At 58.5% G+C, this 17,598-nt stretch overlaps 2 protein-coding genes across 4 annotated transcripts; both read right to left on the bottom strand.

Annotated features, from left to right (window-relative positions):
* Positions 1-1,313: 1,313 nt before the first annotated feature.
* On the bottom strand, positions 1,314-7,729 carry TBX10 (T-box transcription factor 10; the record flags this gene model as incomplete). The annotated part of the gene is given in 10 exon segments (XM_081064299.1): positions 1,314-1,603; positions 2,035-2,129; positions 2,347-2,414; positions 2,687-2,842; positions 4,040-4,211; positions 4,621-4,722; positions 4,812-5,098; positions 5,638-5,695; positions 5,697-5,762; positions 7,725-7,729. Coding segments are annotated over 10 exon segments (1,299 nt in total).
* Positions 7,730-10,638: 2,909 nt separating this feature from the next.
* On the bottom strand, positions 10,639-15,459 carry ACY3 (aminoacylase 3). 3 transcript variants are annotated; one of them, XM_081062327.1, is made up of 7 exons: positions 15,305-15,459; positions 14,538-14,774; positions 13,640-13,835; positions 13,299-13,392; positions 13,057-13,164; positions 12,758-12,867; positions 10,639-11,001 (listed from the first exon to the last, which is right to left on the bottom strand). In XM_081062327.1, the coding sequence occupies exons 2-7, from the start codon at positions 14,771-14,773 to the stop codon at positions 10,786-10,788; spliced, it is 960 nt and encodes a 319-aa protein (XP_080918453.1). In that variant the 5' UTR covers position 14,774; positions 15,305-15,459; the 3' UTR covers positions 10,639-10,785. The 3 variants fall into 3 exon arrangements, with proteins under 3 accessions (XP_080918453.1, XP_080918452.1, XP_080918451.1); XM_081062326.1 differs by having other exon boundaries at positions 10,641-11,001; positions 14,538-14,913; positions 15,305-15,413; XM_081062325.1 differs by having other exon boundaries at positions 10,650-11,042; positions 14,538-14,913; positions 15,305-15,348.
* Positions 15,460-17,598: the final 2,139 nt, after the last annotated feature.

Genomic DNA, 17,598 nt, shown 5'->3' with positions numbered 1-17,598 from the left:
ACAAGGCGGGGCCTCCACAGGACGGGGCGGGGCCCCAGACGGGCGAGCGGCGGGCGGGGCTTGAGGGAGAGCCTCCGCTCTGAGATCGGGGCGTGGTCGGAAGGGGCGTGGCCAGGTACCTAAGGCTACCCGCCGTTAGGCGATCCTGGGCCTGGGGCGGAGCTGAGATGAGGGTCGGGCGAGTGTTTTCGTTGCCGGTGGAGCAGGTCGGGCGGTGCGCAGTCCGGCAACCGGACCCGGCCCTTTCGACCGCGGAGTTCAGGAGTCGTGGCGTCTTGCTGTTGAGGCCCCCCCGGGCCCCGCGTCCCTCCGCGCCCCCGTGTGTTGGGTCCTCTCCAAGGACCTCACAGGAAGTGCTCCAGGACGGGCGGAGTCGGTGTTTAGGGGGTTCAGGGCGCTCCCCTTGGAAGGCCGACGACGTCAGGGCCCGGAGGGGTGCCCTCCGGGCCCTCTTTCCTGGTCCCGCTAGGTGGCGCGCGCCGCGCCCTGCCGCCCCAAGGGACCCACTCCAGCCCCAGGCTCTTGCTGAGTGTTCTCCCTTCGCCTTGTCCCCGCTCCCCAACAATTTCTACTCCTTTAGGTATTAGTTTAAATGTCACTTTCTCTAGAAGCTCTCCTGTCTCGAATCTTGATCAGATTCTCAAATCCCTCCACTCACCCCACCTTGGCCCATGAGGTCATTGCCTGTGTGGTTCTTCACCTATCCACCAGACCCTGGCCCCTGGAGTACCAGACAGCCCTAGCCTTACGCACGGCACCTAAACGTGGAATGGTAGGTGTCGCCATACTTTGCTTTGACTGTGAGCACTTGCCTCTCTGAGCTGCAGTTTCAGTCCTCACCTGGGCACACATGGCAGGGCAGGAAGCTCAGCCCACATAGTCCCAGCAGTCGGCTGTTGTCATTACATTTACCGTCACTCTGTTCTTCCAGGACGCCAACTGCACTGGGCAGAGCTTTGGGATGTCTGCAGCCCAGACTCTGGGGTCTGGGCATTCCGGAGGCCCTCCGCCCCGATCGCTGAGGACAGAAGTGCTCTGACCACCCATGCCAAATAGTTTAATGTGTGGAGTAGGGGAGAGGCAAAGCGGGGTTTGGAAGAGTCACCTCCAAGACAGAAGGGGGCAGGTTGGGAGGTAGGGGGCCTGGTTCCAAGCCAGGCTCCATCCCAGGCTTGCTGTGACTGAGCAGGCAGCCTCCTTTTCTGGGCTTCCACCTGTACTGCTGTCCTTGGGAAGAGAGGGGTTCTCTGCAGAGGTGAGGCTGGAGGGGTGGGGTCCAGAGAAAGAGGACTCTGTCCACAGGTGACCCACCATCACTGAGGGGCCTGGCGAGACCCCAGGCACATGGTGCTGGGGGACAGAAGCCCCAGCCCAGCTTGGAGAGGCAGGCCCTCCTGATCCCTGTCAGCCTGGATATTGGGGAGGGGGTATGGTGTTGGTCGGGCTCTTGGGATTCCGAGCGGGCTTGAGACTCCAGTGTAGAGGTCCTGGTAGGTGAGGGGCCGATAGGTGGCTGGGGCCAGCAGAGCCTCAGGGGGGGCCAGCAGCTGATGATGGAGTCGGGCAGGGGTTCTGGAGGTGGAAGCTGGAACTTTGTTGGGGTCTGAGGGAGGAAACGGTCTGAGTGGACCCTAGACTTCCCCTCACATCCACAGCATGCCCTGTCCCCTTCTACTCTTCCCATTCCAAGTTGCCCACCTCTCAGCTCTTGCTCTTACTCTTTCCTCTGCCTGGAATTTCTACCCTACTTTCTCCCTCTATCCAAACCCTTCCTAGTCCTCCAAGGCCCAGCTTGGAAACCACCTCCTCCAGGAAGCCCACCTGACACCCCCCACCCTGCTCTCAGCACATTTTTCCTGCCCTGTTCTCACTTCCCTGGGCCCCAAATTGTTTTAGAAATCTCTGCTTCCTCCTCTCTGTCCATGCAGATGACCATTGGGCTTGCTGATTACGCTGGAGCCCCTTCTTGGAGGCCCTGTGGCCCTGTCCCCTGGCTTCCCACCCACCATGCAGGCTCTGGGTCTGGGGGCTGACCTTTCTCCTGCTCTGTGGAGCCCTTCATCAAGCAGGGGCTGAGACTGCTGCGGCTCCGGGCTGGGACACTGAGCAGGGGCCGTGGAGGTACAGTCCTGAAGATGGGCAGGCAGGAATGGGGTCAGGGGTCAGGTTGAAGAACCCAAGCCAAGGGTCTAGTTCAGAGTCAGACACTGGGACCCCAGGACAAGTCAGTGGGCATGACCCTGAAACAAGGGTCAGTAGCAGAGGCTTTAGGAGATGCCTGGGGATGTGGTTATTATGGGGCTGGGTTAGGGCAGCAGGGTAGAACTGGCAGGGGCCAGACGGTACCAGGAGTCCGGGTCACTCTCCCTAAAGCCCTTGGCAAAAGGGTTGCTGGCGATTTTCAGCTGGGTGATCTGCAGAGGAGAAAGTGAAATTATGGGCCAGCACTGAGCTGGGGAAAGGCTGTCCTCCCTGGACCCACTGGTCAGGGGGCCCTGGGACCCAGAACCACAGAGCCAGTGGATGTGTAGGCAGGGGAATGACTGTGGGAAGATGCTCATTGAGTCCCAGGGAAGGAGAGAAGGGCTGGGGTCTGTGTGTACGTAGGGGCTAAGAGCCTTGGGTCTCAGTCTCTAGCCCTGTGAAACGGGGCTGGCAGGTGCCCCGTGAGCTGTGCCCCACCCACCCGGTGGTTCTGATATGCTGTCACGGCCGTGAACTGGGTCTCCGTGAAGATGAAGGACTTGAAGTTCTCCTGGGCGTAGCGCTCGCTGTCCTTGCGTGGGTCCACGAAGACCACGTGGAAGCGAGGCTGGTAACGGTGCATGGAGTTGAGAATAATCTGTGGGGGGTGCAAAAAGTGCAGGGGTGGGGGACAGCAGAAAGCTGTCACTGAGGCTTCAGCCCTTCTCCCTGGGGCAGAGAGGCTGCCGTGGGCCTGCTGCCCCCCTTTCTTGTGCCGGTGGTACAGGGTGAACTTGAGAGTCTACAGTTCTGTGTCAAAGCCCCTTGTATCTGAGCAGCCTTGCTGCTTGGCCTTCTCTCACACCCACATTTAGCTGCCCGCTTTGCCTTCAGAACGAAGCAGAATCTGGCCACCTCTTACCCATCGCTTCTACCCTATATCATCATCTTTCACCTGGGTTTCCTCAGCGGCCGCCTGGCTCGTCTCCCTGCCTCCACCTGGCCCTTCTGTCCATTCTCCGCATAGCAGCCCGAGTGAGTCCCAGCAGGTCACTGCTTCCTCAAAACCTTCCTGTGGCTCCCACCTCACACGAGTAAAGGCCAACTGGCGCTGCAGATCAGCCCAGCTGCCTCCAGGATCTCTCCCTCTCCACCCGCCTCCCTCTCCTTGTTCCACTCCAGCCACACAGGGGCCTCCTTGCACTTCTCCCCCAATTCCTCCGACATTCTCTAGTGTCAGGGCCTTTGCACTTGCTGCGTTTTGTTGTTGTTGTTGTTTTGCCTGCAACAGCTCCCCTTCTATATGCATGGGCTTCCTCCTCCATGTCTGTTCAAATGTCACCTCAGCAGCTTCCTGGGCCTCCTGCAAGGAGCAGCCCCCTCCCTCAGCCATCCCCACCCCCACCCCGTTCCTTTTTCTCCTGGCATTCATTACCATCTGACACTGGATCCAGTGTCTTCGGGCTTCTTTGCCCCCCATGATCCCCTTACCCCAGGAGGTGAGCCCTGTGAGGGCAGGGATCTTTGTCTACCTGACAAAGTGTCAACCGTGCTGTGTTCTGGCACCTACCACGGGCCTGGTTCGTGGTGGGCGTTCTATAAACACTGTTCATGAGAGGGACACTGTTTGCTGGAACATTCCCACACCCCTAGCCCACTTCCCCACCTACCTGGACAGTCCCATCTGCTGTCTAACCCCCGCCAGGTGAGCTCTGTCCCCCAGCTATGATTATCAGAAAGGGCGGGGATGCTGGGCACCAAAAGCCCAGCCAGCTCTGGCTCCAGGCTTTGTCACAATCAGGTCCCAACGTCCCCTGCCCAGGCCAGCCCCTCCCCGCTATGACCCAGGCCTCACGTGGCCGTTGTCATCCAGTAGGTTGTTGGTCAGCTTGAGCTTGTCGAACGACACGATCTGGCGCATCCACTGGGCGCCCTTGGCGGGTGAGTCGGGGTGGAAATGCACGCGGCCGGGCGTGGCCGGGTCCGCCTTGCCTGCCACCAGCCAGGCCGAGCTGTGGAAGGCGTACCTGGGGAGCACAGCGAGGTGGTGAGGGCACCCCATGTGCACCCCATGACACCTCATCTGCTGCCCCCACCTGGAGGCAAGACTGGCGGGGCGCAGGGGGTATCAATGTCTCCACTACTGCCCATGCACGATGGCCATTTTGCACACGAGGAACCAGAGGCCCCAAGACTGCTCTCTGGCCCTGAGTTCCCTGTGGTTACACCTGCTGCCCTGGGCTAGCCCACTGCCACTTCAGACTGTCCGCTGCCCTGGGCTCGGCTCTCTCCTGCCACCAGGCTCCCATTATTGGCCTAGGGTAGGCCTCTCTGACACTGGCTGCTCGGACTGAGCCCTGCCTCCCCACAGTGCGGCTGGAGGTCGACTTCCCGTCTCTGCCCTGAGGCCGGCCTCCCCCCGGCCGGCCCCCAGACCTGTATCTCTTGTCATCCAGGGGCACGAAGTCCATGAGCAGGGCATAGTCAGCCAGCGAGTCCATGCCCAGGATCTTCACCTGGAAGGTAGGGAACATCCTCCTGCAGGACGGAGGTGCCATGAAGCGTGACTGCGGCTCCAGCCTGGCCCCCGCCCCCCACCACACGCACCCTCCACCCCCTGCGCACACCTGCCTGCCTTGGTGACAATCATCTCTGTGCCCAGCTGGTTGAATTCCTCCCACAGAGCCTTCATCTCCAGCTGGACTGTCACGCTGGACACACATGGGTTCTTGGGACCCTGCCCAGTGGGCTCGGCCACGACTTGGGTCCCTGTAGAGCCAGTGGAAGGGCCTGATGGGAATGGAGAAACCAGCTGGGGCTCCCAGCTGGAGCTGGTCACGGGCTGGGTGTAGGTTTCTAAGGGTGCAAGTACCCTGAGGCCGGCAGAGAGGAAGGCTGGGGAGAGAGGACAGAAGTGTGGGCCTTTGCTCGCCTCCCCCTCTCCCATTCTACCCAGCCAGCCCCCATCCTTCAGGCTGCATATAGGTGCCTCTTCCTTCAGGAAGGCCTCCCTGACTGCCAGGCCTGTGTGTTCCCATAGTTAATTTGACTCAGCATCACCTCATAAAGTAAATGCTCACTTAAAACTCCTGGAGGCCGGAGACCAGGCCTGTCTGACTCCCCAGGGAATCCTTGAGCCATCAGGTGGCCATGGGCCTTGAGCAAATTGTTTCATCTCGTTTCTACATGTGTAACAATGGATTTTTAATACCTGCCTCATAAGGCTGATGTGAGGATTTGTGAGGACACATGCAGGGCCTGGCACACAGTAGGCCCTTCATAAATGACACACGTTATGGATGATAGGACTTGTGAGGTTGTGGGAGTTGGGTGGAGGTTCCTTTTCAGCTCACTGGAGACTCCACTGCCTGGTCCTGCTTAAGGAGAGCTGAGCTGAGAGGAGAGCCCATGAATTACCACGACTTGCTCTTATTCATCTCTGACCTAGAACACCTGCCCAAATCCTGCCTCCGGAAGCCATCTTTCTTCTCTGGCCTCCTCATTTTTTTCTAAAAATCCCTTCTTTTGATCTGCAGTCCTGGCACAAGTCTTGGCCAAAAGCTTTGCCACCCTCTACCCTTCCGGTTAACAACAACAACAAAAATCCTAACTACAATGAGGTATGACTTTACACCCATGAGAATGGCTATTACCAAAACAAAACAGAAAACAATAACAAAATTAAAACCATAAGTGTTGGCGAGGAAGTGGAGAAATTGGAACCCTTATGCACTGTTGGTGGGAATGTAAAATGGGGCAGCTATTGTGGAAAACAAAATGATGGTTCCTCAAAAAATTAAACTTAGAATTAGCATATGACCCAACAACTTTATTTACTTTTAGGTATATACCCAAAAAGAATCGAGGGCAGGGACTTGAACAGATAATTGTACACCCATGCTCATAGCAGTGGTATTCACAGCAGGCAAAAGGTGGAAGCAAACCAAGTTTCTGTCGATGGATGAATGGATAAGCAAACTGTGGTCTATCCAGATACATTATTCATTTTTATTATTCAGCCTTAAAAAGAAAGAAATTCTGACACATGCTGCAACATGGATGAACCTTGAGGACATTATGCTGAGTGAAATGAGCCAGTCACCAAAGGATAAATTCTATATGATTCCACTTGTAGGAGGTCCCCGCTGTCATCAAATTCATTGACAGAAAATAGAAAGGTGGGTGCCAGGGCTGAGGGAGGGAAATGGGCAGTTAGTGTTTCATGGGGACAGAGTTTCAATTTTGCGAGATGAAAAGCTCTGGAGATGGATGGTGGGGATGGTGGCACAACCGTGTGAATGTACTTAATGCTACCGAACTGTACACTTAAAATGGTCAAGATGGTAATGTTTGTTATGTATATTTTACACAATTAAAAATCTTCGAAGAGAAAAAAAATCCAGAAAAATAGATGACTAGTTTCTAGCAGCCCCAGGAGAGACAAAGGGCCTGGTAAAACCATGGAATCCCCTGGGCAGAGGTGGAATTTCGATGTTGGATGGATGGACAGACAGATAGATGGGTGAAGAGAATGACTAATGAGCTAACAGGTCTGCAGCCCCTGGCCAGAGCTGGCACAGAGTAGGTGCCTGGTGCGAGTGTGGGCCCCAGGGCCACGTATGAGAAGTGGCTCCTCGCTAAAGCCCTGACATTTCTGGGTCTGAGGTAGGACTCTCTGAGAGTGATGGACCACATCAGGTCTGCACCCCCAGAAGAGCATGAAGGGTGGATAGGCAGATGTCCCCCACCACCTGGCCCAGGCCATCCGATGGACAACTGCTAGTATGACATCCAGGTCACTGAGGCCAGCCCCCAGGGTCCATAGTGGTGGGTCCCAAGGGGAGAAGCTTACAGCTTCTCTGGGCCTGGGGGCTTCACAGGATGGCCACGGGCTCCCTGCCTATCCTGATCAATGTCCCACCCGACAGTGCCCTCAGGAACTCTGGGGAGGGGCCTGTCCTCTGCTCAGTTCCTCTAAAAGCCAGCGTCCCGTAGGGTTAGGCCCACAGCATCAGTCAGGTCTGGAGAGGAGGTTAGCGGTTTCTTGTCCAGCCCTCGCCCTGATACTCAAGGGGTGAAGCCCAGAAAGGAGAGGGGACAGCCCAAAGATTCCCCACGCCTGATAAAGCTTCACCTCCCACAACCAGCTCTGTCCCCCTGGCTGTCAGCACCCCATAATTGCACGGTGGCTTTGAGTCCATCAGCCCTGCCCAGACAGGATCTGAGGCCTCAACCTGGGGTGCCCCTGCCGCACCCTCTTGCCCAGGACCTGGGTCCAGTGGGGTTTCCTTGGTCCCCACACCCAGTCTCTGCTCTGCTCAACTCACCCTGAAGCCTAGCCAACCCATGGGGCTGCCTCAGCTGCCCGCACTGTACCTGCCATGGGGACAGCCTGGATGTCCTGCTCCTGGAGAAGCCCTGCTCAGCTAGGGTGGGGCTGTGACTGCCACCCGAGGGGGCCCTGCCTGCCAGGAGAGGTGGTCAGCCACTCCTGGTCTCCTGGTCCATTCGGCAGCACGGCTCAGCTCTCAGGGGCCCACTTCATTCCCGGTTTCTTGGTAGGAACTTCTTCCTTCCTCGTCGCCCAGGTCTTGGTTCTCCACCTGAGCCGGGCACCTGGTCTCGGCGGAGGGGACTCTGGCTCTGGGTGCAGGTCCCTTTCCTCAAGCCACCCTCACACGGTACTGTCAGGCCACTGGCTGGGCTAGTCCGGCAGCAGGCGTGATGCTGTGTGGGAGGAGGGCAGGTGGGGAGGCTCTGACGTTGCAAAACCTCCCACTCCTCCTCCCACTCCTCCTTCCTGGCTCCCTCCCTTCCCCAGCTAGGAGCCCCCCAGCCATTCCTGATCAATGGGCCCAAGCGCGGGGTGGGGGACCATCTTGAGAACGGGCTGCGTGATGTGAAGGGGCCCAGGGCTGACCGACTGGAGGGGCTGAGGGCCCATGTGGCCTCGGGGAAGTTGGGGAGGCCACAGTTGTGGCAGCAGCAGAGGGATGAATGGCAGAAGCAGTGCCCTCTCACCAGGACCCAGACCCCTGACCTGGGGCCGCTGGTGTGAAATCACCAGGAAACATGAGGGGGCAGCCGCAGCAAGCGATGGCAGAGGCAGAAGCCCCGGACTGGGTAGGAGGAAGCCTTGTCCTCTTGAAGGCTTGGCTCAATGAGCTGTGTTACACTGGCAGGTCCCTGACAGTCCCTGTGTCTCAGTTTCCCCAGCTGAACTAAGTGCATAATCTCTTCTGCCTGGGAAGGGCTGGCCCAGCCTGGGGAGCAGTAAGCAGGCCCCATCCTGGCTGATGGGCCTACATAGTCCTCATAGGGTTAGAGGCTGGCCCAGGTTGGAGGTCGCTGGGCGGGGTCTGCTCTGCCTGTGGGTCTGTCTGTGTTCTTCTCCAGCCTCACCGGCTGCCCCTGCCAGTCCTGGGCTGGGCATTGGGGGACACACCAACCACTGGTCAGGAAGGCAGAGGGGCTGATGTCCCCTGAAGCTGGTTGCTCTCAGTTGAGAGTATTGTTTGGCTATTTGATCCCTGTCACATGGCCTAGGGAGGGTCATGTGGCTGGACCCCAGGTTCGCCCACTCTGGGAGGAAGCATCCCAGGCTGGGCATGCTAGGCAAGGGCACCCCAGGCTGGTCTGGGCATGCTCGACAGGAGACCCCCAAGGCCAGCTCGACTCCCACACACCTTCTCCAGAGTGTGGCACTGGGGATATGGCGTTGGCAGAGGCCCATTCCTAAGAGGGGCCAACAGTCAGAGAGACAGGAGGGGCTGCTTCTCTCCGAGCGTGACACCTCGTCCCTCCCTGAACCTCATGCCTCATGCAGACCTCTCCTCCCTTCAGCTGAGATGTGCCTGCTGCTTTTTTCTCTAGGTCCCAGATGCCTGCCTGCTGAGCCGGGAGGGGTCCCACAGGGACAGGGTAAGCCGGCCCTGGTACGCACCCACACCCAGCTGTGGGGGGAAGGCTGCACCCGCTCCCGGGTTTGCTGCCGGACAAGATGGGGCAGGAATTCTCTGTGCTTGTGAGGGAGGGTCCCAGTGGCGCCGAGGGGCTACCCAGTGAGGTGTGGCCATGCCACCCTGCCCAGGATCCACAGAGGGGCTGGTGGGAGGTGGGAGAGGTGATGGAGGGGCCTGGTGACTCCCCCTCAGCCCGGACTCCCAGGGGCAGGCCAGCCTGGGGTTCTGGGGGCTCATGATGTGTGTGAGCACGTGTGTGTGGTTGCACACGCCTTTGCTCTGTGTGATAGGAAACACCCTCACATGTGTACGTGAGCGCACTGACATACCAACCTATGAATACACATATGCACACAGACGCTGACCTATCACCCCTCATGTTCACACGTGTACAAGCTCCTGTGTGCACAGATACACACGCTCGCACACACACACAACCTCCGTACGCACACACCAGGCACACAGGCACAACTCCGCCTCCTGCACAGCCCCCTCCCCTCTGGCCAGCCCTTCCCCACCGGAGGCGCCAACTGGCCCCCTGCCCCCTCATCCATCTTGCCTGCCAGCATGTCCCTGGCGCCCCCATATCCTTCACACCTTCTCATCTCGCTGCTCAATAGCAGGAGGCAGTGTGGCAGCTGTGGCCGCAGGGAGATGGATGAGCCAGGCAGGGGTGTGGGGGGGCCAGGGCGTGAGGTCTCAACAGGACGGAGCCCTGGGCTCCACCAGCCCCACTGTCAGCCAGGAACTACATCCTGTCGGGCTCAGGTGGGTGTGGGCAGCGCCTTCAGGGCCCCGTCCTGCCCGGCCCTGCCATGGACACCCTGCAGAAAGTGCCTGGGTCAGCAGACCCTGTGCCCACTCCTCCCCGACGCTGACATGGGGTGTCCGGGGTGGTGGAAGAACCTCTGCCTCCCGGGTAGGACTTGCCCTGCCCCAAACCTAAGGCACCTCCTCCCTGTGTCCCCACACCTGGGTGAACAGAGCCTTGTTGAGCTGTACCCCTTCCCCAGCCCTGACTCCCCCTGATCTCCCATGAACTCTGGGTTCACTACACACCTGGAAATGCACATCCGGGCTATGCGCCCGACCACACACAGATCCTTCCAGAAGAACAGCCAAGGTACTGAGGCTGTTGGAAACACGTATGCACACACACACACACACACACACACACACACACACACACACAACGCCTGAAGCAGGCCCATGCATGGGCACTCACACATGTGTGCATATACATGGGCACACACTTCTGCTCTCCCAGGTGTGCTGGGGCTTGGAGACCCCCGTCTGTTAATGGCCTCTGAAAGCCCCTCTGCAGTTCCCCAAGTCTTCTCCACAGCGTAGGATCTTCCCTGGAGAAGTGTGGGCACAGAGACAGCTATCACTGGCCCCAGGACACACAGCATGTCCAAGGCCACACTGAGCCAGACCTGCCCCGGATCCTGAGGCCACAGAAAGGGGCCAAGCAGGACAGAGGACACAAACCATGAACCCCTAGACATCTTCCACTTTATAGAATGGGAAACTGAGGCATGAAGGTGGTGGGTATGAAAAGGATTATGGTATATATCAGGTGGCAAAGGGACCCCTGAGCTGGGCATTGAGCCTCAGACTGAGGCTGGGGTGGCCTGGGTTAGGGACCCAGGGTGGGGGCGGGGGCCAGCATGGACAGGGCGGGCACGGAGAACGTGAGCTTCTCAGTCTGCAAGAAGGCAATGCCCTTGTCGTAGTAGCCAGCCTCGTTGATGAATATGGGGTACACGGTGGACTCCCCCTCATAAAGCACGTCCTCACCACTGAACATCTGGAAGATGGGTGCACCAGGCTGCAGCGGCTCGAAGTCTCGGTCCTGGGAGGAGAGCCAAGGGCCAAGATCGCTGGGGCTGACCTCTGCCCCAGCCCCAGTCAGGGCGACCCAGCAGGGACTGCCCAAGAGACGTCCCTCACTTAGGGCCTCGCCCACTCACTCCAACACTTTCTCAATCAATGTGACAAGTGTCTGCTGAGATGCCACCTGGCCCTGTGTCTAGAAATGGAGACACCAGTCACCTTAGAAAGACAGTTGTCATTGTGGAAGCCCATAAGCCTAGCGGTTATGGGCACAGACAGTGAAGCCTGGGTTCAAATTCTTGCTAACTGTGTGACCTGGAGCAAATCACTTAACCTCTCTGTTCTTCAGCTTCCTTGTCTGTAAAACAAGGACTATGATCTCTTCCTATCATCCTGAGGTTTAAATTAAATGGCTAATAGTGCTTAAAGCAGTGTCTGGTGCTTAGTATAATAAACACAATATAAAAGTTTATTAAATAAATTTTAAAATTGTGCAGGAAATTACTCAAAATAACTGTTATTACTTAGCCTCTGCAAGGAAGACAGGCAGGACAGCTTAAGACCCTCTAGTCCTAACACTGAAAGGATGGAGCCCCCTCCACCACAACGCTGTTCCAAGTAAGGTAACAACTCAAAATAAAACCCAAAGTTATAGTCAGAGAAAAAAGGTCCAACCAAATTCTGATTTTTCCTACGGTTGTTACTTTGGTCCTTCAGAATATTTTTGATATATCAAATTCTTCCCAATATTCTCTCTCTTTCACGTTCCCAGCGCATGCCAGATCTGTCTGCTGGGTCGCTGCCCTGCCTGGGGGTCAAATAGGGCTGACGGAGGGAGGTGGAGGCCCCTGAGACAGACACCCATCCTTGCAGCGGTTCAGCATTACTTGGTCACCTCTGATACCGGAGAGTTCCCGCGCCTGAGTTCCACCCGCAGAAAAGGACCCTGCTGGCCTACAAGGACTCATTCTGAAGGAGGGGCTTCTGGCTTGGCAGTGGGTTCAGCAGTTGAGCTTTGAGGTGTGCGTGGGGAGGACTGGTGCCAACAGAACAGGTGGCACCCTCTGAAGCCCTCTAACCTCTGAAGGCCAGATGGGGAACTTGGGGAATAGTTACTAATGAGGCTAAGACTGGGGCGCCGGACTCGGGCACTCCTGCTACCTGGGTTCTGCAAGGAAACAGAGGCCAGGGGGAGCATGGGCCTTGTTCCACAGCGACCCCATGTGGCAGCACGCAGAGCGCCAGCTGGTGGGCCACCCGTTTTCCCCAACCTTTTCCCTGCCAGATGTAGAAGCAGGGTCACCCAGTTCCTGGACCATTCAGGAACGGGAGTCCTGGAGAGGGAGATACTGGGCTCCACGCGAACGTGCATAGGGATGCTCGAGGAAGTCATTGGAAAATAAAGAGGGGGCTCTGTATTTGCACCTCCAAGCAGGGGAATGGGGCAGGCCTGCTGCACGTCCCCGCCCTCCCTCTGCCTTCTGTGGCCAGGAGAGGTGTCTCCGGGCTATTGAGGAGCCTCTGGTGTCCTCCACAGGCACTGTGAGTGTCACTGGGGCCCAGAGCTCCAGGCTCGTGTGCTGGGTTCCCGGAGAGGCCTGGGGGCCCAGGCCACCGTCCTGCTCTTAATTCTAAGATGCTGGTGACTCTGTGGGAGGCTCTGTGGTCCCTGCCTCTGGGCCTTGGCTTTCAGACCCCCCCACCCTGCCCACCCGTCTCCCCAAGGCTGTGACCCAGGAGCCCACACTCCATAGCGCAAGCGCACACACACACACCTGCAGCCGAGGATGCACTGTGCCTGCCAGGTCCCCCGCCTCCGTGCGTGGGAAGTCCACGCCCCTCAGGACTCGATATGCTTCCATCTCAAAGGCAGGAAAGGCTGTGCCTGTGCAGGGAGTGGGGGGTAGGCTGCATGAATGAGCTTGTCCGTCCCTCCAGGCCCCAGAGTAGAGTGGGCTGGGAGGGCCCCTCAGGACTGGTTCCCAGCCCACCCGAAAGCCTGGCTCCTTAGCCCCTGGGCCAAGTCCCCTCCTCTTTGGGCCTCAGTTTACCAGCAAATCCTGGGGGGTCTCACCCTGGTTGAAGAGCTGGATGAAGTCCAGAGCTGCAGCCACCAAGGCCCTCATCCTGGTGAAAAGGTCAGCCCGCAGCACTCCCTGAGGCTGGGGACCCAGCTCCAGGGCTGGGGACCAGGAAGGAAGGTGTCAGGCAAGTGCCCCAGAGAGGGGGGATGCTGGACCCCAGGCCCCTGACACCACCCATCATCTGGCCCCGCACTTCCCAGCCCCGCCAATTTCTCCCAAGGTCGTGGCACACCCATTCCGTTCTTGGCCACCGAATCCAGGCTACCACTCTCCTCCTTGGGCAGCTGGTATAGAATGACCCGGCAGGGCAGCTCCGGGCTCAGCATCTGTGAGCAGAGGGGTGGGTTAGGGCCCCAGGAGGGGAGATGGGGAGGCACATAGAGAAAGCACAGGGCACCACGTGGGGAAATGGGGTGAGGGGTCCAGAGGGCCTGGGGTATTTGCGAGTGGCCAGCCCCAGGGACAGGAGCCCAGGGAACCACCCCCTCCGCACCCCCAGCCACAGAGGCACCAGAGCCATTGGTGTTCTCTTCCCATCCTCCCTCGCTCTGCAATCTGGGGGCACAGGGCCACCTGTAGGTGGCGGCACAGGTGCATTGCAAAGACATTGTGGGCGGTGTCCACGATGAGGCAGGTGCCCATGTTGGCGGTGGTGTTGTGCAGGTCGAGAACAAAGTCAAAGGCCCGGCCTGAGGCCATGGGCCCCAGCAGCTGGTTCAGCTCCCGGGCCCTTGTCACCTCGTATGGGTCATCTGGGTGGGCCCTGGCACTGCAGGGGTAGGGGTGGGGTATCAGCCACTGACAGTCTCTGTCACAGAGACAGAGCAGCTCAGGGACTCCTCCTTCGTGCCTCTGTGGCATGCTTGTCTTACCCAGAGCCCTCCTTGGCTCCCCACTGCTCCCATAAAGGTCAAACCCTCAGCCTGGCCTTGCTAGCCTGCCTTATCAGCGCTCACTCCAGCCACACTTCTTAGCACTGTGCTGGTCTCACTGCCAGACCTTTGCACCTGCTGGGCCCTTCCCTGGAAACTCCTTTTCTCTTTTCTTCACCTGGTTAACTTCTAATCACCCTTTGGGGTTTGGCTGAGATACCACCTCCTCCAAGAAGCCTTCCCTGACTACCTGTAGCCAGGTTAGATGCTTTGTGTTGCCTCCACCCCTGCATTTAGCCTCCTGGGTTGTGGTTGCTGAGTTTATCCTGTCTCCCCCAGTAAGTGGAAGACAACACCTTGGTCCTACTCCCCATTCTCAGAGGAGGCCCTGACCCACTGTAGTATCAGGAAGGGCTTCCTGGAGGAGGTGACATCAATCTGGATTTCCCTAAATTGAAAAAGGAAGAATGGGCATTGAGAGCAGAGGGGTGTGTGTTGCTGGTGGCTGGAGGGGAAGTTTGAGGTGAGGACCTCGGTGCCAGGCTAAGGGGCTGGGCCAGCCTGGTGGGCAGGGGCCCCAAAGCAGCGAGGACACTTACGTGAGGAAGGTGTTGGTGAAGGTGCGATTGAGGTCACAGTCCATGTAGCGACGGCAGGCGGCTGTGGCCTCCGGGTTGGCCAGCACAGGCATGGCAGAGAAGCTGGGTCTCTGCAGCTCCCCCGGGGCCCGCAGCCAGTGCTGGGCCAGGCAGACTCCAGACATCTCATTGCCGTGGGTGCCCCCGGTCACTGCCACGCGGCGCAGAGGCTCTCGGGGCACAGGCAATGAGCACATCCTGTTAAGCGGTGAAGGACCTGGTGGGTGGACCTGCTGAGGCGACCCCAGCACACATGTAGAGCCCAGCGCTCAGAGCCAGGATAGTGGCGATGAGCTCCCTGAGGTCTGACGAGTCCAAGCCGGGCAGGGCAGGCTGCCTGTCAAAAAGTATGGCTGGCTGGCAGCTCGGCTGAGTCCCACTGCACCTCCGTGGCTCAGCTCAGGGTTTGTCCCTCCTGCTGCCTGCAGCCCCTTTAGCACCCTTCCTGGGAGGGCACCCTGCTTTTCTCTGAGACCATTTTCCTGCTCCCTTCGGAGAAGGCATTTCTTCCTCATAAGTTGGGACAATGGATTCACCGAGACACACACCCTATAACAAAAGGATTAGGCTCCCATTCTATAGATGGGGAAACCAAGGCACTGGATGGGGAGCGGAGAACATCACGTGCATTAGCTATGGAGCTTCCGGGTTCCAGGTATCTGCTCCTTCCTGCCCTCCTGCTTGCTCCTCTGAGCCAGTGCAGGGACGTCAGGGAGCGGGGTGGTTACCTGCCGATGGGGGTCTGGGCTTCCTGGCCTGCCAGGGCTGGGGTGCCCCTCCTAGACTGGCTGGTATTTATAGTGCTGGAGATCCCTGGGCAGGAAGTGTTTGCCACAAGTTGGTGGAGAGCAGGGAGTGGGTGGTGAGGGTTGAAGTCCAGCCAGAGGTCAGGAGCTCTGTGGTCTCCCCACCCAGCCCCACCCCACACTGCGACTGGCCACGGCCACAGTCCACTGAGTTCAAGCCTGTAGAAAGGCTTGGATCCTTGCCCCCACCTCCCAAAGTCAGGTCGGGCCCCCACTGGGGAGCTACACTAGGCCTTGGAAAATTACTTGCAGGGAGTCTTTAAGGCTTGGGATGAAGATGAAATTCCCCCAGAGAGCCTCAGAAGGCTGTCAAGCACGGACTGTTTACTGCATAGGGGTCCAGCCAAGGCCGGCGGGCCTGGAATGCAGCCTTTGAACCACTGACTGGGCCGTAGGCCACCACCAGACCAGGCTACTGCGTTTCCTATTAAGACATGGGCCTTGGTAGCTGCCCCTTCCCTCTATCCCCTCAGCAACATGATTCTGTCCTTGCAGCCCCCAGAGGAACAGGTGTACCTCAGAGATTCATCTTGCTTTGTTTTAGAAATGACCTTCAGACACACTTCACAGACGTGAACCTGGGGCTCAGACAGAATGCCCAAGGGCACACAGGGCACTAGAGCAGAGCTGGAGCTGGAACCTGGGGGTGTCCAATCTGAGCCCACCCTCTGGGCCTGTCCCTCCCCCAGGCTTAGAGTTGGTGTGAGGGTTAAATGGGATCACTTGTATTTAGGGCCCGAGGGTCCCCACTCCAGGGTACAGTGGAGTCCAGACTCATGTAAGGGATGCCAGCGTCGGGCCCAGAGGCCCTGGCTGCAGAGGGGCTCCTGACCACATATCTCCCAGAGCTTTCCAGGGCTCTGTCATGGCCTCAAGGACGGTCCAGAGGTCAATGAGGCGAGAGGCAGAGCTAGGCAGAGCTGGGCAGTGAACTGTCTCCCGCCATTTCCCCCCTGCCATCCCCAGGCATCTGGTCTCAGGCCTTCTTCACTCCCAGACTTAGTCCTCCCAGGCTGGTTCTTCCCTGGCCAGAACCAGGCCCACCAGCTGGCATTTCCGGTGGCCAGGCCCCTCCAGGCCACCCTCTTTGCAGCTGCGCAGATTACATTCAACTCATGGTGAGGCCTGGGCCTGCCTCCGCTGTCCTGCCGTCCACCCTGATCATGGGGACGGTGGCTCCCATCAGGGCAGTGGGTACCTTAATAGGATAGCTGGGCAGAGATGATGAAGTGTGAAGCTGGGTCTCCAAGGGAGCGGGGTCCCCTGATACCTCCTGGAGGGGAGGACCCCCTCCTAGGGTCTGGAGGGCAGCAAAGGGAGGGCAGAGACCAACATCAGGGTCATTGAATCTCCAACTGCATTGGCCCTGGAGGGCAGCAAGGAGTGTTTCACAGTACGGACCTGGGCTCTAGGAGGTGGAATGACTTGGCCGAAACCGGTAGGTGATGGTGGAGCAAGTCAGCAGGTGAGCCTGTGTCTGTCTCCCTCCCAGTCCCAGCTACCCACATACTCTGGGCAGGGGCCTCAGGGCCCACAGTCACTCCAGAAGCCGTGGTCTCCGATAGAGAGGCTGCCCCCTCTGCCGGGATTCTGCTGACTTGTTGCTGGCCTCTTGGGGAGGAAGGAAGGGCCTACTCAGCAGACCTGGCTATTTTGGGGCACTTTCTGCCAGGAGGTGCTGGGCCTCCAACTCTGGGGAGGAGAGCAGTAGGGGGTCCTGCAAAGTTTTACTTCCCTTGGTGGGGACCCAGCTTCCCTGTTTCAGAGGGTGTCTACAGAATGGAAGGGGGTCCGGGAGCCGGGGCCAGAACCCCCAGAAACAGCAACCCCCAATCCCGACTGAGTGCGTGTGTGTGTGTGTCGTGGATCTGTGTGTTCACGTCTGTGTCATGTGTACTGACGTGTGTCTGTGTCGCAGTAGCGAGAACAGTTGAGGTGGGCCTGCTGAGTCTCGTCACCACAGTTGGGGAAACTGAGGCCCACAAAGAGGCTAAAACCTGAGTCAAGCCACAAAATTGTAAGGCTTGGCCCAGAAGAGCCACGTGACGTGAGAGCTACTCCTATGGGCCACTGTCCAGTGGCTTTGGAGCTCCTGCCTGACTGCCCTCCATCCTCACCAGGCTCTAACTCCCTCTTTGGCCTCTGCTCACCCACCATCTGCTGTCTTTTCACAGCACCCTCGTCACAGCCTGGTCCTCCATCCCAACCCCCAACCA

The sequence above is a fragment of the Rhinolophus hipposideros genome, assembly GCF_964194185.1.
Source record: "Rhinolophus hipposideros genome assembly, chromosome: 10".
In the NCBI taxonomy this organism is placed as follows: domain Eukaryota; kingdom Metazoa; phylum Chordata; class Mammalia; order Chiroptera; family Rhinolophidae; genus Rhinolophus; species Rhinolophus hipposideros.
Note: the sequence above shows the minus strand (reverse complement) of the source record. Positions and strands in the feature narration are given on the sequence as shown.

What these genes read in the sequence shown, in the direction of transcription:
- ACY3 (XM_081062325.1), bottom strand. Translation starts at nt 14,773, where the DNA reads ATGTGCTCATTGCCTGTGCCCCGAGAGCCTCTGCGCCGCGTGGCAGTG. An exon ending in TTCACCAACACCTTCCTCAC is followed by an intron (nt 13,836 to 14,537) that starts GTAAGTGTCCTC and finishes CTACCCCTGCAG; the next exon opens with TGCCAGGGCCCACCCAGATG. An exon ending in GGTGGCCAAGAACGGAATGG is followed by an intron (nt 13,165 to 13,298) that starts GTGTGCCACGAC and finishes CCTGGTCCCCAG; the next exon opens with CCCTGGAGCTGGGTCCCCAG.